Below are 25,855 nucleotides of genomic sequence, written 5' to 3' on the forward strand. Positions count from 1 at the left end.
GGTATGCTGATGCGATTTGTGTTGGTTAAGCTGTTTGGTTAGCTATTTGTACTGTTTAAGGAATATTTGTAAATGTATACAGAATGTGAATTAGAAGAAATGCCTGTAATTATTAAAATGTACTACAACAAAAGTCTCTCTTGTCCCTCTGGCAGTCTTGTATTTTATACACTTATTTTATTTGGCAGGTTCCAAACAGAAAAACAAAATTTTGGGAAATACCAGAGAGTCAACATGCTGTTCAAGCACATGTAGGATGTAAGGTAATGAATCTAAAACAGAAAATTAAAAATGAATGGTTTAACTGGGCAAGAGTTTTTATTATGAGCATAGGATAAATAAACATTTAGTTAATAAACTAAATGTTAATGTTTATTAACTCTTTAATAAAGAGTTAATGTCTTTCTTGAGCAAGAAAATTGCAAGAACAATTTTTTAGACAAATTGCCTAAGAATTTACTATATCTGTTTTTTTTTTATTACTACCTTCCCAGTCAACTAAATATTAGTTTGCAAAGGGGTATTACTGTCTTTGCTAGAATCCATGTTTCTCTGTGCCTCACATCACAGCTAGCTGTAGTTTTACTTGGAAATCATGCCCACTAAATTGCAGAAAGCTGCCAATTAACAATGTCAGCAAAAAATATAATTTTGTTGCTGACAGTATGAAATTAGGTGATTTGTGCTCCTCACTAGCATAAGGACTAGTTACAGTATTTTAGGAAATGAATTATTGAATTCTTCCTCATGTACTAATACCAAACTTAATTCTTGACAGTAAATTTCAGATATCCAAGCACTTAGCCTTTTAATCAGGAAATGGTTCCATGGAAGACTTTCAATCATAACTCCAATTACTTTCTTTCCTGCAGACAGGAACGAAGCCACAGATATAGCAAGCTTCCTATGGCAAGAGACAAAATTCAAAATATACTGCTCAAAAAAATAAAGGGAACACAAACAGAAGACATCCGAGATCTGAATGAATGAAAGAATGAATGAAATAGCCTTATTAAATACTTTGTTCTTTACATACAGTAGTTTATACACTGCTCAAACAACTAAACGGAACACAAAACTACTGTATGTAACGAACAAAGTATTTAATAAGGCTATTTCATTCATTCAGATCTTGGATGTCTTCTGCTTGTGTTCCCTTTATTTTTTTGAGCAGTATATATAGAAAGATTAATGATTCAGGATGGAATTCTAGACTTTGTCCTCTTGCCTGTCCAAAGCAACAGTTACTTGTCTATTCTCTTTATGGTATTGGAAGCCATTTGAACTATGCTGACTTAACAGTCCTTTCTAGCCTAAGAACCGGGAGTGAAATCCAGCAGATTCTGACAGGTTCTGGAAAACCGGTAGTGGAAATTTTGAGCAGTTCGGAGAACTAACAAATACCACCTCTGGCTGGGGTGGAAATGGGGATTTTGCAGTATCCTTCCCCTGCCACGCCCACCAAACCACGCCCACCAAACCGTGCCACACCCACCAAGCCACACCCACAGAACCATTAGTAAAAAAATTTGAATTTCACCACCGCTAAGAACCACTGGTTTGTGCTCTCAATGCTTTACACACACACCAACTCCTGCTGCAACACCAGTGACTGGGAGAGATTTTGCCCTCTTTTCTTTCTGTAGATCTTGGGATGCCGATATTGGATTATTCTAGGCATCAAAGGAGAAGTTGAAGTTGACTGAAGTTTAAACTCATAAATAAAACAACTTTCCCCCACAAGCATTTCCCATTTTTATTAATTTCAATATGACTTGAGGTTGTGAGAGATTGCCATTTCTATGGAAGTTAGGCATACATAAATATTAAAATTTCATGAATGCAATAAAAAATCTGTTGGTCAGATTGAAGAATTCTAATAGACCATTTAAGGAAGATATGTTTTTATAGGTGGACCCCCACTTGTTTGTCGCAGTCTTTCAAATATTGGAATACTGACATTTATTTATTATTTAATTAATTTAATTTAATTTGTATACCGCCCTTCTCCCAAAGGGACTCAGGGCGGTGAACAGCCAAAATTAAAATACATACAATACAAAAGTTAAAATAATTAAAAGAGATTAAATCAATCGGCCACCCAATTTAAAACCGCAAGTCTATAAAATTTAAAAATCCCATTAAAAACCATTTGATAGCAGTAGTCCAACATTTGAGGGGCTGCCACAAACAAGAGGGATCAACTTATTTTCCAAAGCACCAAAAGACAAGGCAAGAAACAATGGATGGAAACTTATCAAGGAGAGAAGCAACCTGGAATTAAGGAAAAACTTCCTAACAGTGAGAACTATTAACCAGTGGAATGACTTGCCTTTTGAAGTTGTGAGTGCTTCATCACTAGAAGTTTTTAAGAGACTGGATAGCCACTTGTCTCAAATGGTATAGGAGGTTGGACTAGAAGACCTCCAAGGTCCCTTCCAGCTCTATTCTGATTGATTGATTGATTGATATTTTTACTTAACTGCAACCAACAACCTTTGTCCAAAGTGGATCCTAGTTCTGCAATGGTTAGGAATTGTGATTCAACACCTTTTCCTTCCTTCCATGTTCACTTCCTGGACCTTTCAAATGCAACAGTGTAAGGAATCGGTTCTATATCTTTGACAACCATTCCTCCATTATGAGAACATCAGAGTCTTCCTTTTTGTGTGTGTGCCATCAAGGGGTGAAATCTAAAAATTTTCCCTACTGGTTCTGTGGATGGGGCTTAATTGATGGGCATGGCTTGGTGGTCAGGTGACCAGGTGGGTGTGGCCAATAATAAAAAATAATAAAAATAATAAACAAAGTACACAAAACAATAAGAGCTACCAAAAACCAACTTTCACACTTTACACACACATAACACAACTGACTAACACACAATGTAAAAGCAGCTGCACTTCACCCAAAATGCTCCCTGAAACAAGCAGGAACCTCACAGAGGCACAAAAAGCTCAAAAACCAACTTTTACACTTTACACACACACACAACACAACACAACACAACACAACTGACTCACACATAATGTAAAAGTAGCTGCACTTCACCCAAAATGGCCCCTGCAACAAGCAGGAACGTCACAGCCACAAAAAGCTCAAAAACCAATTTTCACACTTTTTCCACACAAAATGCCACATACAGCTTTGTGAGATTTTGTGAGTTTGTGTAGTTAGAGTGAAACACTACAGAAACACACCAAATCTCAGAAAGCTGCACAAATATTTTATTATTTTATTTTATTTATATTTTTAGATAAAAGCAGCTAAATTTAAAACTTCCTTAATTTAAAGTTAAGAAAAAAATAAAACTCCTAAAAAACCCAATTAACTATTTTTTTAAAGCTCCCCCACAAAAAAATAAAAAACCAGTTACTTACCAAATTGAAGGCAGAAAGCAGGCAGATTGAGTTGCTCACTGATTGCATTGATTTCAGGCAGGCAGATTGAGTTGCTAGCTGATGCAATGGATTGCAGCAGCTGAAGCAAGGCAGAAAAAGTGAGAGAGCATGAAAGAAGCAGCAAGTGGGCAAGTGGGGACCGAGCGATTGGGTGGGCATGGGGAGGGGGTGCAGGGATTTTTGCTACCGGTTCTCCAAACTACCCGCCGCCATCGCTAATGGATTGGCTGATCTGGTCTGAACCGGGAGCATTTCACCCCTGGTGCAATCTATGTCTCTTTTCTAATTGATTGTTCGCTAACCACAGCAAAGAAAATTCTGGTTTCAGTTGAATGTTGATCTTTAAAATTCTTTGTATCATCAGATGTATTTTAACACAGAAATTTCTGGTTCTTCTATAAATCTAAGCATGATAAAATGACTCTTCATGTTGCCCACATTTTCAATATACATTTGAAGTATTGAGCTAAATAACAACAAAAACTGTTGCCTAAGATTTTGTTGGCTGAGAGCAGGAAAGTTGAAGACAACTGGGTAATTATGGCTGTACAAGATGAGCCTAAGGAACAATGCATATACAGCCAGAACTGAGAAGACAATAACAGAAGCAAACACTGCTGAAGCTGAAGAAACCATGGACCACCTAGCTAGCAGCTGCAGAAAGACTGCACAAACTGACTACAAACAAAGGCATGGCAAAGTGCATTGGAATATCTGCAAGAAATATGATTTGCCTGCAGGCAAGAACTTGTCAAAATAGACAAAGGAATAGAAAATAAAGCTAAAATGTTTTGGAACTTTAGTATTCAGACAGACAAGGGCCTGCCACGTTACACCACAGATTTAACAATTGTTGATAAGAAAAACAAAAAAGTCTAGATAGTGGGACATTGCAGTACTTCGATACAGTGGAATAGAAGAGAAAGAACTGGAGAAAATCACAAAAGACAAAGAACTGCAAATTAAAGTAGAACAAGTGTAGGCAAAGAAAGTGAAAATAGTGACAATAGAATAGGTGGTTTAGGTATAATCCCAAAACAACTGAAGCACTTGTTGAACACCATTGACACTGACAAAATCAGTCAGTCAATTGCAAAAGATAGCTTTATTTGGAAGAGCTGACACCCTTAACACATCAAATAACAACATCTGCCCGTTGGAAGGATTCAAAATGCCAAATCTAGTCTAAACCTCTGGCTGACCATGCGACCAATAACAATATATTTAATGTTTATGCTAGCTTACTTCCAGAAAACTGGTATTCAATTGTTAAAATCATTTAAAAACAAAGAATAATATAAAAAATACAAAGCTAATAAAAGATAACAAAAACAAAGATGACAAAGAGCATTCAGGGGGAAAGCATTCTCCCCCTGAATGCTCTTCTGTAGGGGCCCCCACAGAGCATTCTCTGTGCGGGGCCCTACCCTCTGGAATGAGCTGCCCCCGGAGATTCGTAGGATTACCGGCCTGCGTACCTTTCACCGTGCCCTAAAAACATTACTATTCCAACAAGCAGGGCTGGCCTAAATAATAATAATATTTTTACTATTTTAATGGATTGCTTTATTAGAATTTTCGGCCAATTGATTTAATTGTTTTAACTTGTTTTTAATTTTTCTACTGTCATGGTTTTATTTCTGGCTGTACACCGTCCTGAGTCCTTTGGGAGAAGGGCAGTATAGAAATTTAATAAAAAGAAAAAGAAAAAAAAAAGAAAACAAAGCTGGTGGGGAACAGGAAGAAAGGGACATCAGTTATCCTCACCAAAGGCCTGGGTGAAGAGCTACAATCTCAGGGTCCTTTGAAATGCTAGTAGGATGGGGGCCATTTGAATCTTGGAAGGAACCTCTTTTCCAAGGGTTAGGTCTTTGCATAATGTGTCATTTGAGCCTGGTATTTGTCCACCCAATAAAAACTCTGGGTTGATTTGTTGTATGATACATTTTTTTATCTTGGTTATCCAGTTAGATGATTGTATTAAATAAGAGAGAAGCTGCATTTTGGAAGCAACTAAGTGCTAATTAACTTCTATAAACACAAGGCATTTTTTATTCTTCATTACCTACATTCCTGTTTCATTCAATCTCCTCACCACCACCACCACCACCACCACCACCACCAATTTGTTATGCCTAATCACAATAATATCACATTGTTCCTAAACTCTACTGAGTTGAAGGTTATTCATGCATCCTTGAGTCAGCAGAGTATATTGGTCTGAAACGTGCTGTCCTTGATGCCAGTCCCTATCCTGGTCATGTTTCAAGTCATTACCAATCACTTTCTTTTGAGGTAGCCATTTTAAACAGCTTTTAAACAGCTTTCACATACTTGGACCTTTTCAGAAAAAGATGGAAAACGACCCAGTTCTTCACATCTAAAAGTCACGTAAGGCTGTGTCGTGCATGGGCTGAAGACAAGGTAACATCATGGGGACACAGCAGATAAAGATGTTGCCATGACATGTTTGTGCAAGTTGGGAAAGCCCTAAAATGTATCTATCTGGAGTTTTCAAAAGCATAAATACTTTGTGATAGGGGGTTTCCAAATGAAAATAGTTGCTTTTTCCAAACCAAAGTCCAGATAACTTCACCAGCATTTCTAATTATAACTCAGATTTCACATTTATCAGTTGAAGAATCCATCCTTGTATTTTTTTTATTTCTTCCTTCCTTCCTTCCTTTTTTGCAGAGTATGGAGTCACCATGTTATATCTTAACTGTAAGAATTATTCGAATGCGGAATCTCCATCCAGAAGATTGGTGTGAGTATTTTCATTCCTGATCATGGTTTCATGATATACTGAAAGTATGGTATACTGTATGTCTGAACAATAATATTACCCCCAAAAATGTCAACAGAACAGAACAGAACAGAACAGAACAGAACAGAACAGAACAGAATTCTTTATTGGCCAAATGTGATTGGACACATAAGGAATTTGTCTTTGGTGTATATGCTCTCAGTGTACATAAGGAGAATAAAATACATTAATCAAGAATAAAAAGATACAAACTTAGTGATAGTCAGGGTTACTAATAAGCTATCAAATTGTACTAGGAAACAAATAAAAATAATATAAATCGAAAGATGCAAGCAACATGGCTATAGTAATAAGTGGAAAGAGATATATACTAGTAAGGAAGAGAAGAATAATAGTAATACAGTGTTAGTAAATTATTTGACAGTGTTGTGGGAATTAGTTGTTAAGCAGACTGATGGCATTCAGGAAAAAACTGTCCTTATGTCTAGTTGTTCTGGTGTTCAGTGCCCTATAGCGTCGTTTTGAGGGTAGAAGTTGAGACAATTTATGTCCAGGATGTGAGGGATCTGTAGATATTTTCACAGCCCTCTTTTTGACTCATGCAGTATACGGATTCTCAATGGAAGGCAGGTTGGTAGCAATTGTTTTTTCTGCAGTTCTAATTATCTGTTGAAGTCTGTGTCTGTCTTGTTTGGCTGCAGAGCCAAACCAGACAGTTACGGAGGTGCAGATGACAGACTTAATAATTCCTCTGTAGAACTGGATCAGCAGCTCTTTGGGCAGTTTGAGCTTTCTGAGTTGGCGCAGAAAGAATATTCTTTGTTGTGTTTTTTTTATGACGTTTTTGATGTTGAGATATGATAGAACCTAGAAACTTGAAGATTCTACTGTTGATACTGTGTTGTCTAATACTATAAGAGGTTTTCTTCTAGTATAGGAGGTTTTCTTTTAAAATCCATCACCATTTTTACGGTTTTGATTGTATTTAGTTCAAGGTTGTTCTGGTTGCATCACAAGGCTAGTTGTTCAACCTCCCATCTCTATGCAGATTCATCGTTGTCTTGAATGAGACCAATCACTGTTGTATCATCTGCAAACTTCAGTATTTTAACAGAGGGATCTTTTGAGATGCAGTCATTGATGTATAGAGAGAAGAGTAGTGGAGACAGCACACAGCTGGGGGGGGAGGCTGTGCTAATTGTGCAGATATCTGATGTGATTTTGCATAGCTTCACCTGCTGCTTCCTGTCTGTTAGGAAGCTTATGATCCATTTACAAGTGTGGTCAGGTACGGCTAGCTGATTTAGTTTAGTTAGAAGAATATCTAGAATGAGGGTATTGAATGCTGAGCTGAAGTCTACAAAAAGGACCTTTGTATAGGTCTTTGGAGAGTCAAGATGTTGTAGGATGTAGTGCAGAGTCATATTAACAGCATCATCTGTCGATCGATTTGCTCAGGAAGCAAATTGCAAGGGGTCTAACAACGGATCTGTGATTGTTCTCAGGTGGCCGAGCGCTAGCCTTTCAAAGGTCTTCATAACTACAGATGTTAGAGCAACTGGTCTGAAGTCATTCAGTTCCTTGATGGAGGGTTTCTTCGGCACTGGGATGATGGTAGAGCATTTGAAGCAAGAAGGAACATAGCACATCTCTAGTGATTTATTAAAGATGCAGGTGAAGATGGGGGCCAGTTGGTCAGCTAAATTTAGCCATCGTGATAAATATACAAGAAGCCTTTTAAAAGCATGTATCAAACATATACAAAACATATAAAGAACTCCAAGGTTCATCCAAATGTTACAATTTTATAATTGCAGCAGCTTATCAGATCACTTGTAATTGATACACAGTAAGATCTGAATACATTGGCAGCAGTTTGCCAGGTTTGTTGATAAGAATCTTTGCTGCCATATCCAAAGATGCCAGGGAAAACTCTTGTCTGCAAATTTGCGCTTCAACTCAAGCATGCTACTCTCACAGATACAATTAGACGTGTTTCAGTGATTATTCTTTGATCAAGCCATTGTCAAGCTTCGTTGTTATCTCCAAATAAATGAATTTCCAAACGCCCAATCTTTGAGGAAATTTTTCTCTATTGAGCATAACGAACTGACCCTGACTCAATGCGCAGTTAGCACTGAACTTTGGCCCCCCGCAAAACCTCTCTTTCCAGTTCCCAATTCTCTGCGTCTCATTGGTCATCTTCCAAGCCACTCTTCTCATCCCATCTCCGTCAGTTCACAATCCCCCCTCCCACCCCATCTCCGTGGAGACAGTTCTTCAGGGGAATTAAGTAGGTAAAAGTTCAAGCCTCTCCTCTCCTTCCTTATGGCAGCTTGGAAGCTGACATCCATGGGAACAGCCCAGCTCCAGGTGGTTATTTTTGGCTGTGGTAAGTGCACCCTCTTCCTCTCCACTCCCTGAGCACTCTCTTCTAGGGGCATTTTGTTTTGTGGAGTAGAAAATATTGATTATTTCAAACTGGACCCCCAAATTGGCATATTGTACCCACCAGATCGCCAAGTGTCTTGGATCAGCAAGATCAAGTTAACCAGTGGAACAGCTTGCCTCCAGAAGTTGTGGGTGCTTCAACTGGAGGTTTTTAAGAAGAGACTAGACAGTCATTGTTTGAAATAGGGTCTCCTACTTGAGCAGGGGGTTGGACTGGAAAGTTCCTTCCAACTCTATTCTGATTGACTAATTTTGAACATAGAAGACTATAGGAATGAGAAACTGAAGCTTATTGAAATAATGCTACAAGTGTAAAGGCCTAGCTTCTTTTCATATGAAAAGAACATTGGAGAGATTGTTATTAAAATAAATTGAAATACATAATGTTGGATAGTAATAACACCTTTGGCTGTATGCTGGAACAGGAATGACAGAATAATTTTGCTGCATCACACCTGAAAAGAGATCGCCAGTGGGAACAGCAAACTTTTATGTCCGTATAGTTTTCTGCTGGCTCAGGGACTCAGGTGGATAGAATCTAATTTAGCCCTGAGAAGAAACTCTGAGATTTTTTTTTATTATTTATTTATTTATATGCCGCCCTTCTCCGGAGACTCAGGATGGCTTACAATGCATTAAGTCAATGACTGAGATTGACTTAGTTTAAACCAAGAATAAGGAATTTCCCTATGTGCCAGTTTATTTGCTAGTCAGCATTCCTACCAGATAGTATCTCAACCAACCTGGCAGTTCATGGCCAATAAACACTACACATACATACATACACAGAGAGAGAGAGAGAGTTTAGATAAATTGTGTAGGAATTTGAACAGAATCAGAGCCATCTGACATGGGGAAAACTGTATGTTTCTACCTTTCACTGACCCATTTCAACCCCCGCATGCCTAGATTAAAGTATAGAGATAAAGCAGAAGAGATACTGCCTTATTTTCAGCTCAGTCTTACTTCCTCTTCTACAGAAACCAAAAGGATAAGCAACTTAAATCAAACTCACCAGTGAGTACACACTATAGCTATGGCACTTTACCTTACCTGAAATTCAACTGTGGTTTGAGCATGTATGTAATAAGCTTATCCACACTATGAATTTCCAAATATTATCAGCATTGTTCCGAAGAGTTTCAGTCACCTGTCATAACAATAGTTATGGGGGAAGCTTCTTTCACTCAGCCAATATTTCCCAACTGTTATTTCAAGCTTGATTCATACATTAGCCAAGTTAATTGCTATACATTTGGACTTCCTTGAACTAAGCTCCAGTCATACGCCAAATAATGGCAGCAAGAATATAAAGGAGTTCTCAGTCTTCTAAAATGTACCAACCATTTGCACAGTTGGTCCAGAATGCAGCCGCGCGAGTTATAGTGGGTGCGCCTAGATACACCCACATTACACCAATTCTCTGCGAGCTGCACTGGCTCCCTATTGGTCTCCAGGTGCAATTCAAGGTATTGGTCAATACCTTTAAAGCCCTATATGGCTCAGGGCCAGGCTATCTTTGAGACTGCCTTCTATCACATAGCTCCCAGCGACCAGTAAGATCCCACAGAGTTGGTCTCTTCTGGGTCCCGTCAGCTAAACAATGTCAGCTGGCGGGCCCACGGGGGAGGGCCTTCTCTGTGGCTGCCCCGGCTCTCTGGAACCAATTACCTCCTGAGGTCCGGACTGCCCCCACCTTATTGGCCTTCTGCAAAGCAGTGAAGACCTGGCTCTTCCGGCAGGCCTGGGGCCGTTGATCTCGTTATAATGATCTTGCGAGACCCGGCCACGAATTGGAGTGCATGTGTTTTAACGTTTTTAAAGTTTTTAAAGTTTTTAATGTTTTAATGTTTTTCTTTTTAACATTTTTTATGGGATTGTTCGCATTGTTTTATTCATTGTTGTAAACCGCCCAGAGTCCTTTGAGAGTTGGGCAGCATAGAAATATGACAAAATAAAATTAAATAAATAAATAAATAAATTTCCTCATCATGTCAACTGATGGTATACTTAAATAGTGTTGTCAATCAAGCCATAATTAGTGAAGTGGCTTAACTAAGGCTTTGTGAAGCAATGATTATGTATGTCTAGAAAACCTGGCTGTTTTCTCACATCTTGGGCAGGATGGCTGTTGTATTTCTATAGTTATTCTTTTGTTGTTATGTATGGGTTTTTTTTTCTGGGCATGCATGATCTGCTTCTTAATTCAATATCATTTCTCATTTAAAAAGCATTCAAGCTGCTCAGAATCCTTTGGAGTTGGTTGACATCTAAATTATATAAATAAATAAACTCATGAGAATATAAGGGGGGCATATAAAGTTACAAAATATGCATTATGATATTATAGTACAAGTCCTGTGACTTAGGTTGTATCTGATAGTAACATAAGGTCAAAAGCATATTTTGCTTTGTGACCTCATATGGACATTTTTTTATTTGTCCCTCTTGCAAATGGATATGTACATTTTTGTTTTGTCTACCACAATATTACCTATAATTCATTTCACCAATAAATAGAAGTTATGAAAATCTGTGTTCTCTATAAAAGCAACCATTAATTGAATTTACACCAAGACAAAAATCCTTATAAATAAATAAATTTTATTTATAATTTTAATTTTATAATTTTTATAAATTTTATTTATAAATAAATATTGTAAACATGTTGGTTTTTATAGCTCCTTGCTACAATTTTAAGGTCATCCAGATTTTGTCAATCCAAATATGGTAACCCTATTTTGACACTTCATGGACTTCAATAAGAATACAAACAGTTTCATAAATACGTTTATGAAGTTCAGCTATTTATCTTTGTTTCATATTACTTGGGGAAATACAGAAAATTTGGCTCTTTAAAATTAGTGAGGGGTTGGATATAAATGTTAAAAAACTGAAAATAAATCTGGATGGTCAGAAGCATGATTGGTTAGAAAATATATAATCCAGGGACAGGATATTAGTCTGATTTGAGCAGGTCTGAATCTTCCTAGATCTGGCTAGACCCAACTTTTCTAGATGATTGGATTGTTCAATTAGTATTTTGCCCCAATTGTGTCCATTTCTCACATAATCGGTTGTGGAAGTAATGGAAGATACATTACCTGTATTTCAATTACTGTAAATAATCTCTGTAAATGGCTACCTTTCTTATCACAGTACTTTGATACATCAGCTGGTACAAGAAATTGTGTCCAAAATTAGAAAAAAATTAGAGTGAATTAGTTGGAATATTTTATGTATCAATGGTGTTTGATAACCATTAATTTCTGCAAACAAATTCAAGGTTCTAGTTATTATTTTAAAAGAATAGAATAGAATAGAATAGAATAGAATAGAATAGAATAGAATAGAATAGAATAGAATAGAATAGAATAGAATAGAATAGAATAGAACAGAGCTGGAAGGCTGAACTCAAGTAAGCTGGGGAACATTTTCTTCCTCAAGTGACTTCCGTAAGATCTGTTAACAGCCTTGTGATATACTGTATGTTTGCTGGCAGTGTGGAGGGCCTTTTTTGTGCATATGTCCTTTGTTCCCAATGTAATCGTGATTTTTGCCCTTGCTGGCCTTCTAGTACACTAAAACCTTCCTTTTGTTTTCTTGCTTTTTGAATTAAGTCTTAGTGATTGCTTATGTTTATCTCTCTCTCTTTTTTCTTTTATTGACTATGGTCAGTATTGTGTCTCATAGAACGTAAGAGATGGGAATGGATCTGTTATTTTAATTCTGATCATTTGCTGGTTCTATTAGCCACTTATGTTACCTTGAAAGATGCCTTGAGCGGATTTTATGGAGGTGTTTTATTATTTATTTCATGACTTAATAATGTGGTTTTAACTTTGATACAGTTGGCTGAATTTTGTTTACTTGTTATGAGTGCTACATTTGAAAAGGAAAGTCAAGGTAGAATGTTAGCATAAATACATAAGCAAAATAGTTTAATTTCTTTTCAGGGCTTATATTATAAGTTCATAGGTTTTATTGTTGAATCATTTCCCCTAATTAAGTTAGGTACATTGTTTTGCAAATTATTCATTGAGATATAACTGCCTCTACCTGTTTTGTTTTTTTTCTTCTTGTATTCTTCTGTTGTGGTGACCTACATAGTTACTTCAGCTGATACAGAAAATGATCCTCTTTTTTTTTTGTTTGTTAATTTCTTATTGAGCCCAGATTGATATATCCAACAAGTACAGGTAGTCCTCGACTTATGACCACAATTGAGCTCAAAATTTCTGTTGCTAAGTGAGACATTTGTTAAGCGAGTTTTGCCCCATTTTACGACCTTCCTTGCCACAGTTGTTAAGTGAATCACTGCAGGTGTTGTTAAGTGAATCTAACTTCCCCATTGACTTTGCTTGACCCCAGGACACTGCAACCATCATAAATATGAACCAGTTGTCAAGCATCCGAATGTAAATCACATGACCATGGGGATACTGCAATGGTCCTAAGTGTGAAAAATATTCATAAGTCACTTTTTTTCAGTTCTAATGGTTGCTAAATGAACTGCTGTTAAATTGAAGACTATCTGTATTACCATATGTCTGTTTTAATGTAAATGTAGATATAATGTAGTTATTGGCTAATCAAGGTATCACTAGAAAGAACAAAATAAAAATGAGAGGCTAGAGCAGGGGTGTAAAACTCAAGGCCCGTGGGCCGGATCCGGCCCGTGGGATGCTTAAATCTGGCCCGTGGGGCTGCCTTGGAAACAGTGAAGGACTAGCCCGTGGTGCCTCTGCCAGAGAAAAACAGAGCTTGGGAGGGCTGCTTGTGGCCCTCCCGAGCTCCGTTTTCACTGGCAGAAGGTTGCAAGAGGTCCCTGCAGCCAAAAATGAAGCTCAGGAGCCCGTTTTCACTGGCAGAGTGCTTGGGCTGCCACAGGTGCCCACCTGGCCACACCCTCCCCACCTCCCCGAGATCAAACACAACCCTGATGTGGCCCCCAATGAAATCGAGTTTGACACCCCTGGGCTAGAGCATAATACGAGTAGCAGAATACTTAGAGTAGGGAATTCTTTTAAAAACAGATTTGGTGGTTTTGCCCCCAAATGATGGGATGAATGATGGCCACAAGGGAAACCCAACTGGCTTGGAGAGAAGAAATTCCAATCTATGGATTGGAATGGATTAAGAATTGTGCCTATTTTTCTAAAAAATCGTGTGAGGTGGCTGAAGTAGCTCCTCCAACTTACTTCTTTCTTTTAAAAAAGGATAGTATACCTACAGCATCTTTTCAAGGAAACTTTTTTCTCCCCTGGACTGACCATGTGACTATGCAAGCACGTAGGGCTTTTTTAAAAGTTAAAAAAAATTGGAAGAAACCATTTGTCCTTTTCACACACATCACATTTTCATGAAACATGCTGCAGTCATATCGCGTTGGGATGTAGGCCTATGGGCCTTCAAATCCGGAACCATTTTTCCATAATGGGAAGATAAACTGCTATTGATATTATTAATAGAGCAGCAAACCAACGACAGCATCTTGGCTGCAGCCCAGAAACCTCAAGCACAGGAAGTGGCTGCAACTCATTTCTTAACGTAGTGCAGGGCTGTCAAAATCCCAGCCTGCGAGACTGATGCGTCACGCGCTGGCCATGCCCACCCCCGGGCATGGGGGGAAAGTCCCAATACGTCACGTGACACGGCCGTGACGATGTGACTTTGACACCCCTGACGTAGGGGGAAGAAGTTCAAAATTAAGCCTTCTTGATGGCATCCTTTGTTCAGGAACAGTTTGCCTTCCCCACCCCCACTCCCATTTAGGATTGGCCCCTTCTATGCTAATTTTTGTAAGATAGAGAAAGCTGTTCTCTTTCACTGAGACTTTGAGATGGATGGTGAGTATCAAGTGCAGTGGAAGAGAGGGGTATGGTGTTTGATCATTTTTTATATGTTTATGTGTTTTAATTGTGTGGTGTAAGCTTCTTATAATATATAAAGAGGTGGTATTCAGCCGGTTCAGTCCAGTTTGCCCGAACCGGTAGTGGAGATTGCAGGTGGGCCCACCCACCTGCCCCGGCGCTATGCCGTCCTATTTAGCTACATTTTCTAGGCCAGGTGCATGTGCGGAAGTCACATGCAAGAGCAAAGTGCATGTGCAGAAGGCTGGGCACTGATGCAGAAGGTGCGCACATGTGCAAAGCAACCAAGCACATGGCGAACCGGTGGTAATAATATCTGAAACCCATCGCTGTCTATAAAGTATACAGGATACAAATGCATCCACAAATAAATATATGAGTAGACAAAACCTTAGAACTATGATGGTGAACCTATGGCACGCATGCTACAGGTGGCACACATAGCCATATTGGAGGACACACGATCTCAGCTCTGGCACGCATGCGCACGCTGGCCAAATGATTTTCAGGCCTTCTGGGCTCACTGGAAGTAGGGAAACAGGCTGTTTTCTGCCTCCGAAAGCCCTGGGGGGGTGGGTGGGAAAGGCCCATTTGCCAACAGGAGCCTTGGTACTACAGTGGTTTAAAGCACCCTGTTATTAACACAGCTGCCTGCAATTACTGCTGGTTTGAATCTCTCCAAGGCTCAAGGTTGACTCAGCCTTCCATCCTTTCTAAGGTAGGTTAAATGAGGACCCAGTTTGTGGGGGCAATAAGCTGACTTTGTATAAATATACAAAAGTATGAAGGCTATTGCTTAATGCATTGTAAGCCGCCCTGAGTCTCCGGAGAAGGGCGGTATATAAATCAAATTAAAAAAAAAAACTTCCAATGGGACCGGAAGGCCTGTTTTTTGCTCTTCCCCAGCCTCCAGAGTCTTTCTAGGAGCCTGGGGAGGGTGAAAACGGCCTCCCCCCCCCGGAGGCCCTCCGGAGGCAGAAAATGGTCTGGAAGTTGGCTCTGGAGCTTGGGGAGAGAGAGAAAAAGGCCATTGCATGCCAGGAGCGGGGGGGACAGAGGGTCACGCGAGCATGCGCAGGGGCAAGGGCATACGCGACTTCCCCCCTGCTCCTGGCACGTGATGGCAAAAAGGTTCACCATCACTGCCTTAGAAGGACTAGTCCTGAGTATATTGAGCAACACCAATCAGTTGTAGTAATTTAGGAGGTTTATGTTGGAATTCAGATGAAGAGTAGGAAAATAGGCCCAACTCATCTGATATTTTCTGAAAGTTGGCATTGCTGCTTGCAAACTCTCAGGTGGATGCATGTTCAAACTCTGTGTTTGGTCTCAGATTTTTTTTTTTTTTGTCGTTTTACAAGGTGAGTTGCACTTGGGATAAAAAATTCATGTGATTATGGCTTGTCCCTTTGTTGTGCTCGGATTATCACTTAGGAAAATCCTGTGAATCCCCTCTCCCTTTCTACAAAAGGAGAAAATGCCACTACCTGGTTGCCATAGTGCAAGAAATATTGTGGCTTCGAATATTGGCTGTGTTTTTTTCCTGTATACTACCATAAACATCAGGGCCGGTGACTATTTCTAATCCATGATTTGTGTCTTCTGCAGAGATAGATGTGTTCAGCAGCGGGTTATAGATAAACTGATAATGGTGTCATTTAATTAAAGAGACAAGCAAACAACAGTAACTTGGCAGTTTAACTCTACACTAAATATGGAAAGTGATTGCAGCCTTAAATGTCCCCTAACTGACATGCCAATGTATTTTTAAAAAGATTTTTAAAGGATTTTTTTCTTTCTTTCTTGAATTGGATGGATTGGAAAACTATCCTGCCAGACAAATGGTAGAAGGCAGTGATTTATAAAGAGTCCTATGTGGCATTGTTTAAACCGGAGGGCTGTTACTGGATTATGAAGAAAAAGAAAACCAGGAAATCACAATTTAGTGGTAGAGGGGGGAGAGTATAAAGAGGTAGCAGTTATGGCAACTTCTCATTAGTGTTCCAGGATGAGAAATAGAGTAGACCAAACTTATGGTATGCTGGCACAGTCAGCATTGTACATATGAATGAATGTTAATGGCATGGCTATTAGTGCAGAATGCAATGTCTGTTGCTTGGTCCTTTCCCTTTTCTTCTCCTCTTTGAAGTATATTCCGTTCCTCCAAGAAAAGAACCAAGTATTCTGTGAATGTACAAATTTGAAGGCAATTTTCTTGCCACCCCCCAAAAAATCTGTTAACTTCGTAATCTAGAAAAAGGGAAAGCATTAATAAGAAATTGCAATTAAAATGACCCCTTTGGCCCACATTTAACATACATGGATATGGATTATGGTTCCTTCCCACATTAATAATCATGATGGGAGTGATCTAATATTCTTCACCTATTAATATAAATAATGACATATATGCTAGTATATGCTTTGCTTTCCTGGTACTTGTATCTTCTAATTATGCTGGATTAGATGAATCCCCAATCATAATTCCGGGAGTTATAATCTCAGACATAATTAATAGCAATAGCATTTAGGTTTATATACCATCCCATGGTGCTTTACAGCACTGTCTGGATGGTTTACAACGTCAGCATATTACCCGCAATAATCTGGGTCCTCATTTTATCAACTTTGGAAGGATCGAAGGCTGAGTTCATCTTCAGCCCCATCAGGATTGAACTCCAGGCTGTAGGCAGAGTTTGCCTGAAATACTGCATTTTAACCACTGCACCACCAGGGCTCCTTTATCTATATATATCTAGATGGAAACAAGTTGAAGAATCTTTTCAAGAAACATTTTTTTTTAAAAAAAAGAACTATTTTAAGCAAGGAATAAAACTGAATTAGTAGTATCAACCATCCGTGACATTGCTGATCTCACAGTATCTAAAAAAGACTTTTCATCTTTTGAAGAAATTGATATATTATTGATATAGTGTTGATTTAGCTTCCACAAGCATTACATTATAGTTCTGTGGGAAGGAGAAAGAAACTAAATAAAGCATAGTACATTGAAATATTGATTTGTAGATCTCACTTCATTGGACTCTGCAATTAATGCAATGAGTTTCTGCTACACAAGATTTATATATACTAATATTGTTACACAAGCATCATATGTACCATTGTTACTTCATTTGCATAAGGATATCATTACTCATTGATGTGAGTTCTTCATAATGATGTAATCATGCAAATGACAGAAATTGTTATAATAACCGTATGCAATGATATTTGTGAATAATAGCACACCTCCCCCCAAATAATCCATTTAAATAAAGTTTCACTCTAGTCTAAATCCTCTGAATGTAAACCCTGAGGAGAAGTTGCTCTCTATCTTCCCTCTTTCCTCAGAATCATTTCTGAAAACTAAAAAAAAAAAGGGGGGGAGGGGAATTGGCTCTTCCTTGTACTACTTAATGGTAATTTGTACCTGTAATATATTCGTTCCTTGTCTGATTGATATTAATCCACAGTTTTCTGGTTGGATTATTTTCCAGTTGAAATTCTTGATTTTCCCAAGAAAATTCACTGGTCAAGAGTAACACTGAGGTGTTATAAGACATGTAGCAGAGTGATATTTTTCTGTGAGTGTTTTCTGTATAAACACTCACAGTTGTGATGAAGAGAAATAGAATTAGCAATAGTCCAGTTGATAACAAGAGAAGTGAGACTTTTGTGCTAACTTTCACATGCACACATCCAGCTTTATTTTCAATATTTCCAAGAGCCTTCTAAAAAAATTCTTCCTAGGTACATTTCACCTCAGTGAATCATTTCCCCAAGCATTTACTGTGTGCCCATGCCAGCATTTTTCTACTGAAAACAGAAGCGGTTTCTGATGACTCAGACATGGTGTGGGGGGTTTTTTTCTCCCTGTTTTGTATAGATCAGCATCAGAGAAAACGCAGCAAAACTGTTTAACTAGACATAGGAATATCTCCAAAATGAAAAATGCTTTTGTTTCAAACCAAGAATAAACTGTAATGATCTGGAAACTTTCTGAAACAATTTTGGATTTAGTAAAAGTGAAACCAGTTAAATTTGGTTGTTTTGGGTTTGGATGGAACCACATCTACAAAGAAAGGCGGGCAAGGTTATTGCATGTGGATCCTCTCTCTCTTTCACCCCTCAATAGCTGCTAGCGTGCATTTTCATCAGCCCAATTTTACCCAATCTTCCCAGCATGGCCTCTCTCCTCCCTTCCCTCTCAGACGCTTCCAAACATCTCCTTTCAACCATAGCCAACATGACGTATAGCTTTGAGGGAATCGGAAATACACAACAGTTGGAAGGAATTGGGTGTTATTTCAAGATATATACAAGAATTTATAAGTTTACAACTCTGAAAAGGCTAATATAGCATCAGTCTTTCAGATTTTTTTAAAAAGTATTTTGATCTAACAGCAGATTGAGCTAGCTACCTTGAAACATTCTCTTGGCTAAATCAGGAACCAAATATTATTTCTTTGGGAAGAAGACACGTAGTTTCTTTCTTTCCACGAAATGACCTAGGTATGCTATGGGCAATTTAGCAGGCCTCACCACAGATTTAAATATTCTCTGGCTATATAAACTCCCACAATTTTGGGATCTGAACAATCAAGTCCAACAAGCTTGTCCACTGTTTATATTCTCACTATTACAGATGTTATTCCATCTCTTTTGTAATAATCTCAGCAGCATATTTAAATCACCTAAATTAAGACATTCATGCATTGGGTGGGTGGGGGGCATGTATATAGGTTTGCTATGGAAAGAACATGTTGCATTCACGTTTGCTGCTTCTGTGTATTGGAGAGGACAAATCAATAAGACATTTACACAGATTTTTTTCAATTATTTGCAGAGAACTTTTCACTTCTGTTCAAGAACCATTTGTTGCAAGTAATAAACTGAATATAAGCAGGCCATTGAGGTTATCAAGACCAACTTCCTGCTTTAGAACAGGAATCAAATTAGAGCATCCCCAACAGATATCCAGGTTCCATTTGTCCATTTCTGGTAAAGGGGATTTTACTGCTTCTCTTGTGCCAAAAAAAACCTCTTATCATTAAGTGTGGTACTTGTGTAAATGGAGGTGTTTATCACTGATGGTTGTTTTGGGATGCCCAAGCCATCTCTTGGACAGAGGCCTACTTTTCTTTAAAACAGAACCTAGAGAACTGCAATCAGCCATCATAGCTGCTTAGTTTTGTATTATAATCCAGTTTTGGAATGCTCCTCTGTGTTGGATGTAATGGGAACTTTCACATGCAGAAAATGAGAATGTCACAAAGAAAAAAAATCTTTCCACAAGAGTTTTGTACATAGTCACAGTCTGAAGTGTTAAAGATTTATTATTGCCTGAACTTTATGCAATGCCTTTGCATTATCGGCTTGATTTACTGGGAACTCCTGCAAAAATCTGCAGAAGATCTCAAGGCATTCCACCTCAGCAATATTCCCTAATCATCCCCCTTCTACATGTGGTTAAATAGAGCTTGGGACTTTCAATTTAATAATAATAATGAATAAAATAATAATAATAATAATAATAATAATAATAATAATAATAATAATAATAATAATAATAATAAATTAAATTAAATTTGATCTACAAATACAGAATGCAGAAAAATAGCTTAATATTGGATATATTGAGGGATATTTGTGAACAGTGGAGCCAGAAGTTTAAGAGTGTCTGCCATTGTAGAGAGACTGTATTTAAAAGATACTATGGAACAGGAACAAGTTCTACTGGACAAGACTGAGATTGATTTGAAAATGAAATTAAAGATGAAAGGCTACAAGAATTATATGGGAAAAGATCCTATACAGAATATACAAATGAAACTGACTGATGTCTTAATAGTTAAAGTGAATACAGTATATAAATAACAAATCAAAACAGTGACTGGATAACTTTTTTATATTGGGTTTACTAAATAAACTTGTCAAAAGTTTGAAGGATTTGGTGAGGCAGGACAAAGGAAAAAAGAAAAAAATCAAGTTTTAGGACATTATTTCAAGGGATTAAAGATCAAGGTTGTTAAAAGGGAATATAAAGTTTATCTCATCAAAATTCAAACAAGTATGCTATTAGCTCTGATGACCTTTAATGAGCTTTTGTTTACCAAGACTAAATGATACGACTTTATTGTTTTGTTTATAGATAAGTGATGAGATATGGGGAAGAAGAGATCATTTGTTGCATTTTAAGAAAAAATGATGTTACCAAAATTGCTTATTCTTGTGATGAAGGGGGAAAACATTTATTTATATATTTTTTAATTTTATATTTATTTATTATTTATTTTCTTTTTATATTTTTATTTGTTCTCTTCACTTATTTTTTTTATTCTTTTGATTTTTAGTTTGTATTGATTTTTATCTTTTTAATTGTCATGTTTAATAAAATTATTACAAAAAATAGCACGACAGCAAACTTAATTAACATTAAATATATTCTCTCTCATTGTAACATTTTATATAGAAATGAAATAAAATGCAGCATTCTGAAACTTTCAAAACTTAAATTTCAACCATAATTTGACTGAATCAGAATCCTCTTCATCCTGGGAACTGAACCCAACCTTTCCATTCTGGAAATTGAAAAAGCAATCTATAATCACTTCAGGATTCAAGTTCTGGTGAAATATGAAATACAGTCCTACTAAAATCACTGAAGATTTTGAATCTGCTATTTGAGATTTATCTCACTTCAAGATTAAGATAAATGGTCTTTCTATGCTGGAATGATAATAATTTCTGACCGTAACTCATTTTTTATTCTTACATGCAGTCAGTGAATCTGATTGTTATGTGACCTTGTGGCTTCCTACTTCCTCACTGGAAAAATATCGAACCAAAACAGTTACAAACTGCAAAGATCCAATATGGAATGAAATATTCTATTTCAGGATCCAGAGTCAAGTCAAGGTAAGATGAAATATGTCAATATTTCTGACCCTCTAAATGAGCTTTTATAATAGCATTTGATAATAGATAATAGTATTTGTTTATTGTTGTACTATCTGAACTTTATTTCTCATCCAATTCTTTCTCTCAGTCTCATTTATTTTATATTATATAATTAGTCAATGTTTAGGTAATCCTTCCAATCCAATGAGCTGTTACATAGAACGATGCTTCCGCTGTATAGCAAGATTTTATATATATATTATTTTATTTATTTTTATTCATTTAAAATCTTTGATTTTATATATATTATTTTGTTACTCTCACTATTCTGAGTAAGTCTACAATTTGGTCTCACAGTATTTACACCACACTAGTTTCCTTTGGAAGGGCATTGCTGGAGGATGGCATTTTCTTACCATTTCCTCTTCTTATATCTTCATTTTTGCCATTTTCAATATTGGACTTCCACACCCATTTCCATCAGTCATCTGTTATTATGCTGGTTAAAGAATTAAAGGACCAGCCAAAAATCTTGGAGAAATTGGCTGTGTAAATATTTTTTTACAAAGCTCCTATATTTCAGATTTCCAGGTAAATAACTAATAACTCAAGATGCTTCCAGGGCCTAGAATTTGATATTCCCTTTTCCCAAAGTGCCGTTTTTTATGAAAACTAACCAACCACAAAGGCTTGGACTAGGATAAAGGACACTGGGGAGGAAGAAAAGGAACACATGAGTGGGAGAGGGAGAGAGAGAGAGAGAGAGAGAGAGAGTACAGTGTTACTGTCATTTCTCTGCGTGAGTGTATGATTTGGACTTACAGTATTTTGCCACCTAAAGCAGAACAAAATAAACATTTGCCTTTTCCCTGTTCTGGGAAGTGATGCTGTACTTCAATCATAACAGAATTCATTTCTGTTTTCAGAATGTTTTGGAACTGACAATATGTGATGAAGATTTCTATCGAAATGACGACAACCGAGTTATTTACTTTGATGTAGCTAAAATCCCACTTGGAGAATCAATAATGGTCAAATTTGAATTGGATCACCTGGTGAGTGTGAATAAATTCAAATGCTTTCTGTTGGATGGTAATTATGGAAAATCAAGTCAGGCATCGAGATATGGAAGGCTGATCTAGACTAGATATAATAAAGATATACTGTCTCTTTTATGAGAAACTACTGAATGACTAAAATGGTTTAGTTACAAGGAACACACACACACACACACATTGATACCTTGGTACTCATCCGTAATTGGTTCTTGGAGGAGCAATGAGTACCAAAAACAATGAGTACCAAACAAATTTTTCACATAAAAAATAATCTCTCTCTCTCTCTCTCTCTCTCTCTCTCTCTCTCTCTCTCTCTCTCTCTCTCTCTCCCTCCCTCCCTCCCTCCCTCCCTCTTTCTTTCTCATACTTTCTTGGGTAAGAGCCACTATATTTCCATAGAAAGTAAACAGATGCCTTTGTATCTGCTTTCTGTTTAATTCTGTAACTACAGAAGGAGAGGGATAAACTGAATCAGAAACATAATGAGAGAACATAGAAGTAACCTGGACTTCTTAACCAAACCCAATCCAGACTATATTGTTATCATGTGCAATAGTGGCAAATATCACTGTATCTACTTTGTCATACTTTAGCCTTGAAAAGGCAGAAATATTCTAAAGATCAATACCGAATCTCTCTTTCAACTTTCTATCTATATAGAATGCAAGATAACCATTTGCTTTTTCCCCATTCTGTGATATGGTACTTTAGTCAGAATTCATTTATATCTCCAGAATCTCTTGGAACTGACAATATGCAATGCATTCTACAGAAATATAGTGCTACTATTACCTCAAGAAATAATATAATTAAAAAGGAAATAAAAGGAAAAAAGAATAACTGTTATATATGGACTCACAAAACCTTTATGGACAGTCTTATCGGCAGACTCACATATAAACACACATTTTCTTTTCATATACTGACTCAGCTTTCTTTGTTTTCCATTCCCCTCCCCCTCATCCACTCCCATGGGATTTTGGGGTTTTTTGGAGGGGGGGTCTGGTTAAAGGAGTATTGGCTGTCCTTGCAACCAATCTTAAAAAGTTTCACTGGCAGCTTCCAAGAGGAAAAAGACAGCTTGTCTGAAGGCTCCATTTATTTATTTATTTATTTATTTATTTATTTATTTATTTACTTATTTATTTATTTATTTATTTCCTTCTTTCCTTCCTTCCTTCCTACCTACCTACCTCCCTTCCTAACCAAACCATCCTATCTCACCCTATGTATATAGACTTCTTTCAAGGCAGCTTCCTCAGTCTCACACCTACATGCCCTGATACTACCTTCAAGTTTAATTGCTGCCTCTATAGTTTTTTACTATAGGGGATGCAATATCCAGTTTGGTTGATGTGTTCTGTAGACTTTTAGCCACTCTATTAAGGCAGAATGTTGCCCAGGGTAAGCCATTATGGAGGAGTCTATACTTCATACCCCATCATAACATCTGTTTGGTTGTGGTTTAATAACCACAACCAAACAGATTACATAGATGCAACAAAACCACTTCCAGGAATGTAGTTACCCCAGAAAATATGGAGCCACCTGAATAGAATCAAGACAGACCATGTGGGGAATGGCCAAGAGCCTGCAATGCCACTGTGATGCATTGGAAAAAACTATAACAAACTATAAGACATATAATAAATTCAAGAATATCTCCTCAGGAAATTTCAAGGCACCTGTCCACATCCTCAGCAGAAGCAATTAGATAGTTGGCTTCCTTAGATATCAAATTATAACATCTATTCCATTGCAATTCTATGGCTGCATATTATGGTGATTTTATTATAGCTTTATATTAATCTATAGCACTGTCCACATATCATGGGAGAGAGAACAAGAGAGAGAAAGATTTCTGATGCTTTATTTAAACTAAATTTGTATATCAGTGAGTGCATGATCTCTGTAGATGTCATGTGCTAAATAAATAAAAAATTCCAGTCTTGTATTTGAATAGAAAACATCTGGACAAGCATCTCAACAAAAAGATGCAGAGTTACTGTCTCTCTTGGTTCCTCTCTAGTGATTTTCTGGGCTTTGTAGGCCAGTAGAGTGGGCAAAAAAGTCCCCCAAAAACTGAACCTTTTGAGGAGACACGAGACCATGTAAAACATCTGGATTGTCTGGCATAATTCTAAATGCCTAAATATCTATGGAGATTCTCAGTCATCCAGATCATGGTTGTCCCAAAGGTGTTTTTTGAAGAGGCAACTGGACTTTCTGTTTTTTCTTTGAAGCCGAAGAAGCTTCTTGGATGAGAAGTGGAACCTCTTCAAAGAAAAACATAAAGTCCAGTTGCCTCTTGAAAAAAGCAACTTTGGGATTTCCAAATGTCTACTCACCCTATGTAATTGAATGCTATATTGTATAGGTTTTTGGACTGGTCCGGAAAGATTCTTCCACTCTGACTCAATCTGCAAAAGCACAATGTCTACTTTGACCTTAAGTTTTAAAAGAGGGTTGTTTTTTTTAAATTTTTCTATGAAAACCACAACATCAACCAAAGTTTTTGTTACATTTTGACTGAAATTTAATCAAGACCAGAATCTGTTGTTTTAAGAACTGGATTTAATTACTTCAGGCTATTAGATTACAGCAAATAATTAGTTTGAATATTGAATTTTGCAAAACAGTTGATCTAATTATTAGTAAGCTGTTAACTATGCAGATAAGGGAAACAATAATGTTGTTCTAAAGAAGAGTAATTGAATGTACTTGTGTACATTCATGTGTCTTTTGAAGCGAACATGTCTTTCTACTGAAAGAAAATGGGACTTGAGAAAAATTCTCATGTGATAGGTGAAGGGAGGTTACTGGTTACTTGCCAAATGTCTGTCATACGCGTTACATTTTAATTTTCAGAAAAATGAAGAAATGGAAGTTGAATTTACTTTGGAGAATATGTGAGTAACCCAAATAACATTGAAATAAATTATTGGAAAGTCCATAACAATACAAATGCAATATTGTATAAATAGCAGAGCGACTCATTTTTTTTCACTTGCTGTCATAAAAAAATCAAAATCATGTCATTCAAATAATAGCTCTTCTCTGGCCTAATAAGCGAAGAAATTAAAACAATTGTCATGGTGTGAAGTGATTATTTCTTGCATAACAACTGCATGAGTCTCAATTCAAATCCAATTTTTAGAAGTTAACTTTCTCTATTATGGTTCCTGCAAATTGGGGAGGAAATCAGAAAACAATCTTGTTAAAGTTTGCTTGCTTGCTTTCAGCTCTTCTACAGACCTTAAAGAGCAGCAACCATGCAACAGCATGAGCTATTATTATTATTATTATTATTATTATTATTATTATTATTATTATTATTAATTAATTAATTAATTAATTAATTAATTAATTAAATTTTTATACCGCCCTTCTCCCGAAGGACTCAGG

General features: G+C 37.1%; 1 protein-coding gene across 1 annotated transcript in view; it reads left to right on the top strand.

Moving 5' to 3' along the window:
- LOC139307937 (cytosolic phospholipase A2 epsilon-like) overlaps window positions 1–25,855 on the top strand; it is a 56,128-nt gene that overhangs the window by 353 nt on the left and 29,920 nt on the right. Inside the window, exons 2-6 of the mRNA XM_070931297.1 lie at window positions 189–263; window positions 6,096–6,168; window positions 21,274–21,410; window positions 22,319–22,447; window positions 25,319–25,359. Of these exons, the coding sequence (XP_070787398.1) occupies window positions 189–263; window positions 6,096–6,168; window positions 21,274–21,410; window positions 22,319–22,447; window positions 25,319–25,359 (455 nt within the window). The remainder of the gene's footprint in view (window positions 1–188; window positions 264–6,095; window positions 6,169–21,273; window positions 21,411–22,318; window positions 22,448–25,318; window positions 25,360–25,855) is intronic.

The sequence above is a fragment of the Pituophis catenifer genome, unplaced genomic scaffold (assembly GCF_029215685.1).
Source record: "Pituophis catenifer annectens isolate HBS135680 unplaced genomic scaffold, rPitCat1.0.hap2 SCAF_1, whole genome shotgun sequence".
NCBI classification, from domain to species: domain Eukaryota; kingdom Metazoa; phylum Chordata; class Lepidosauria; order Squamata; family Colubridae; genus Pituophis; species Pituophis catenifer.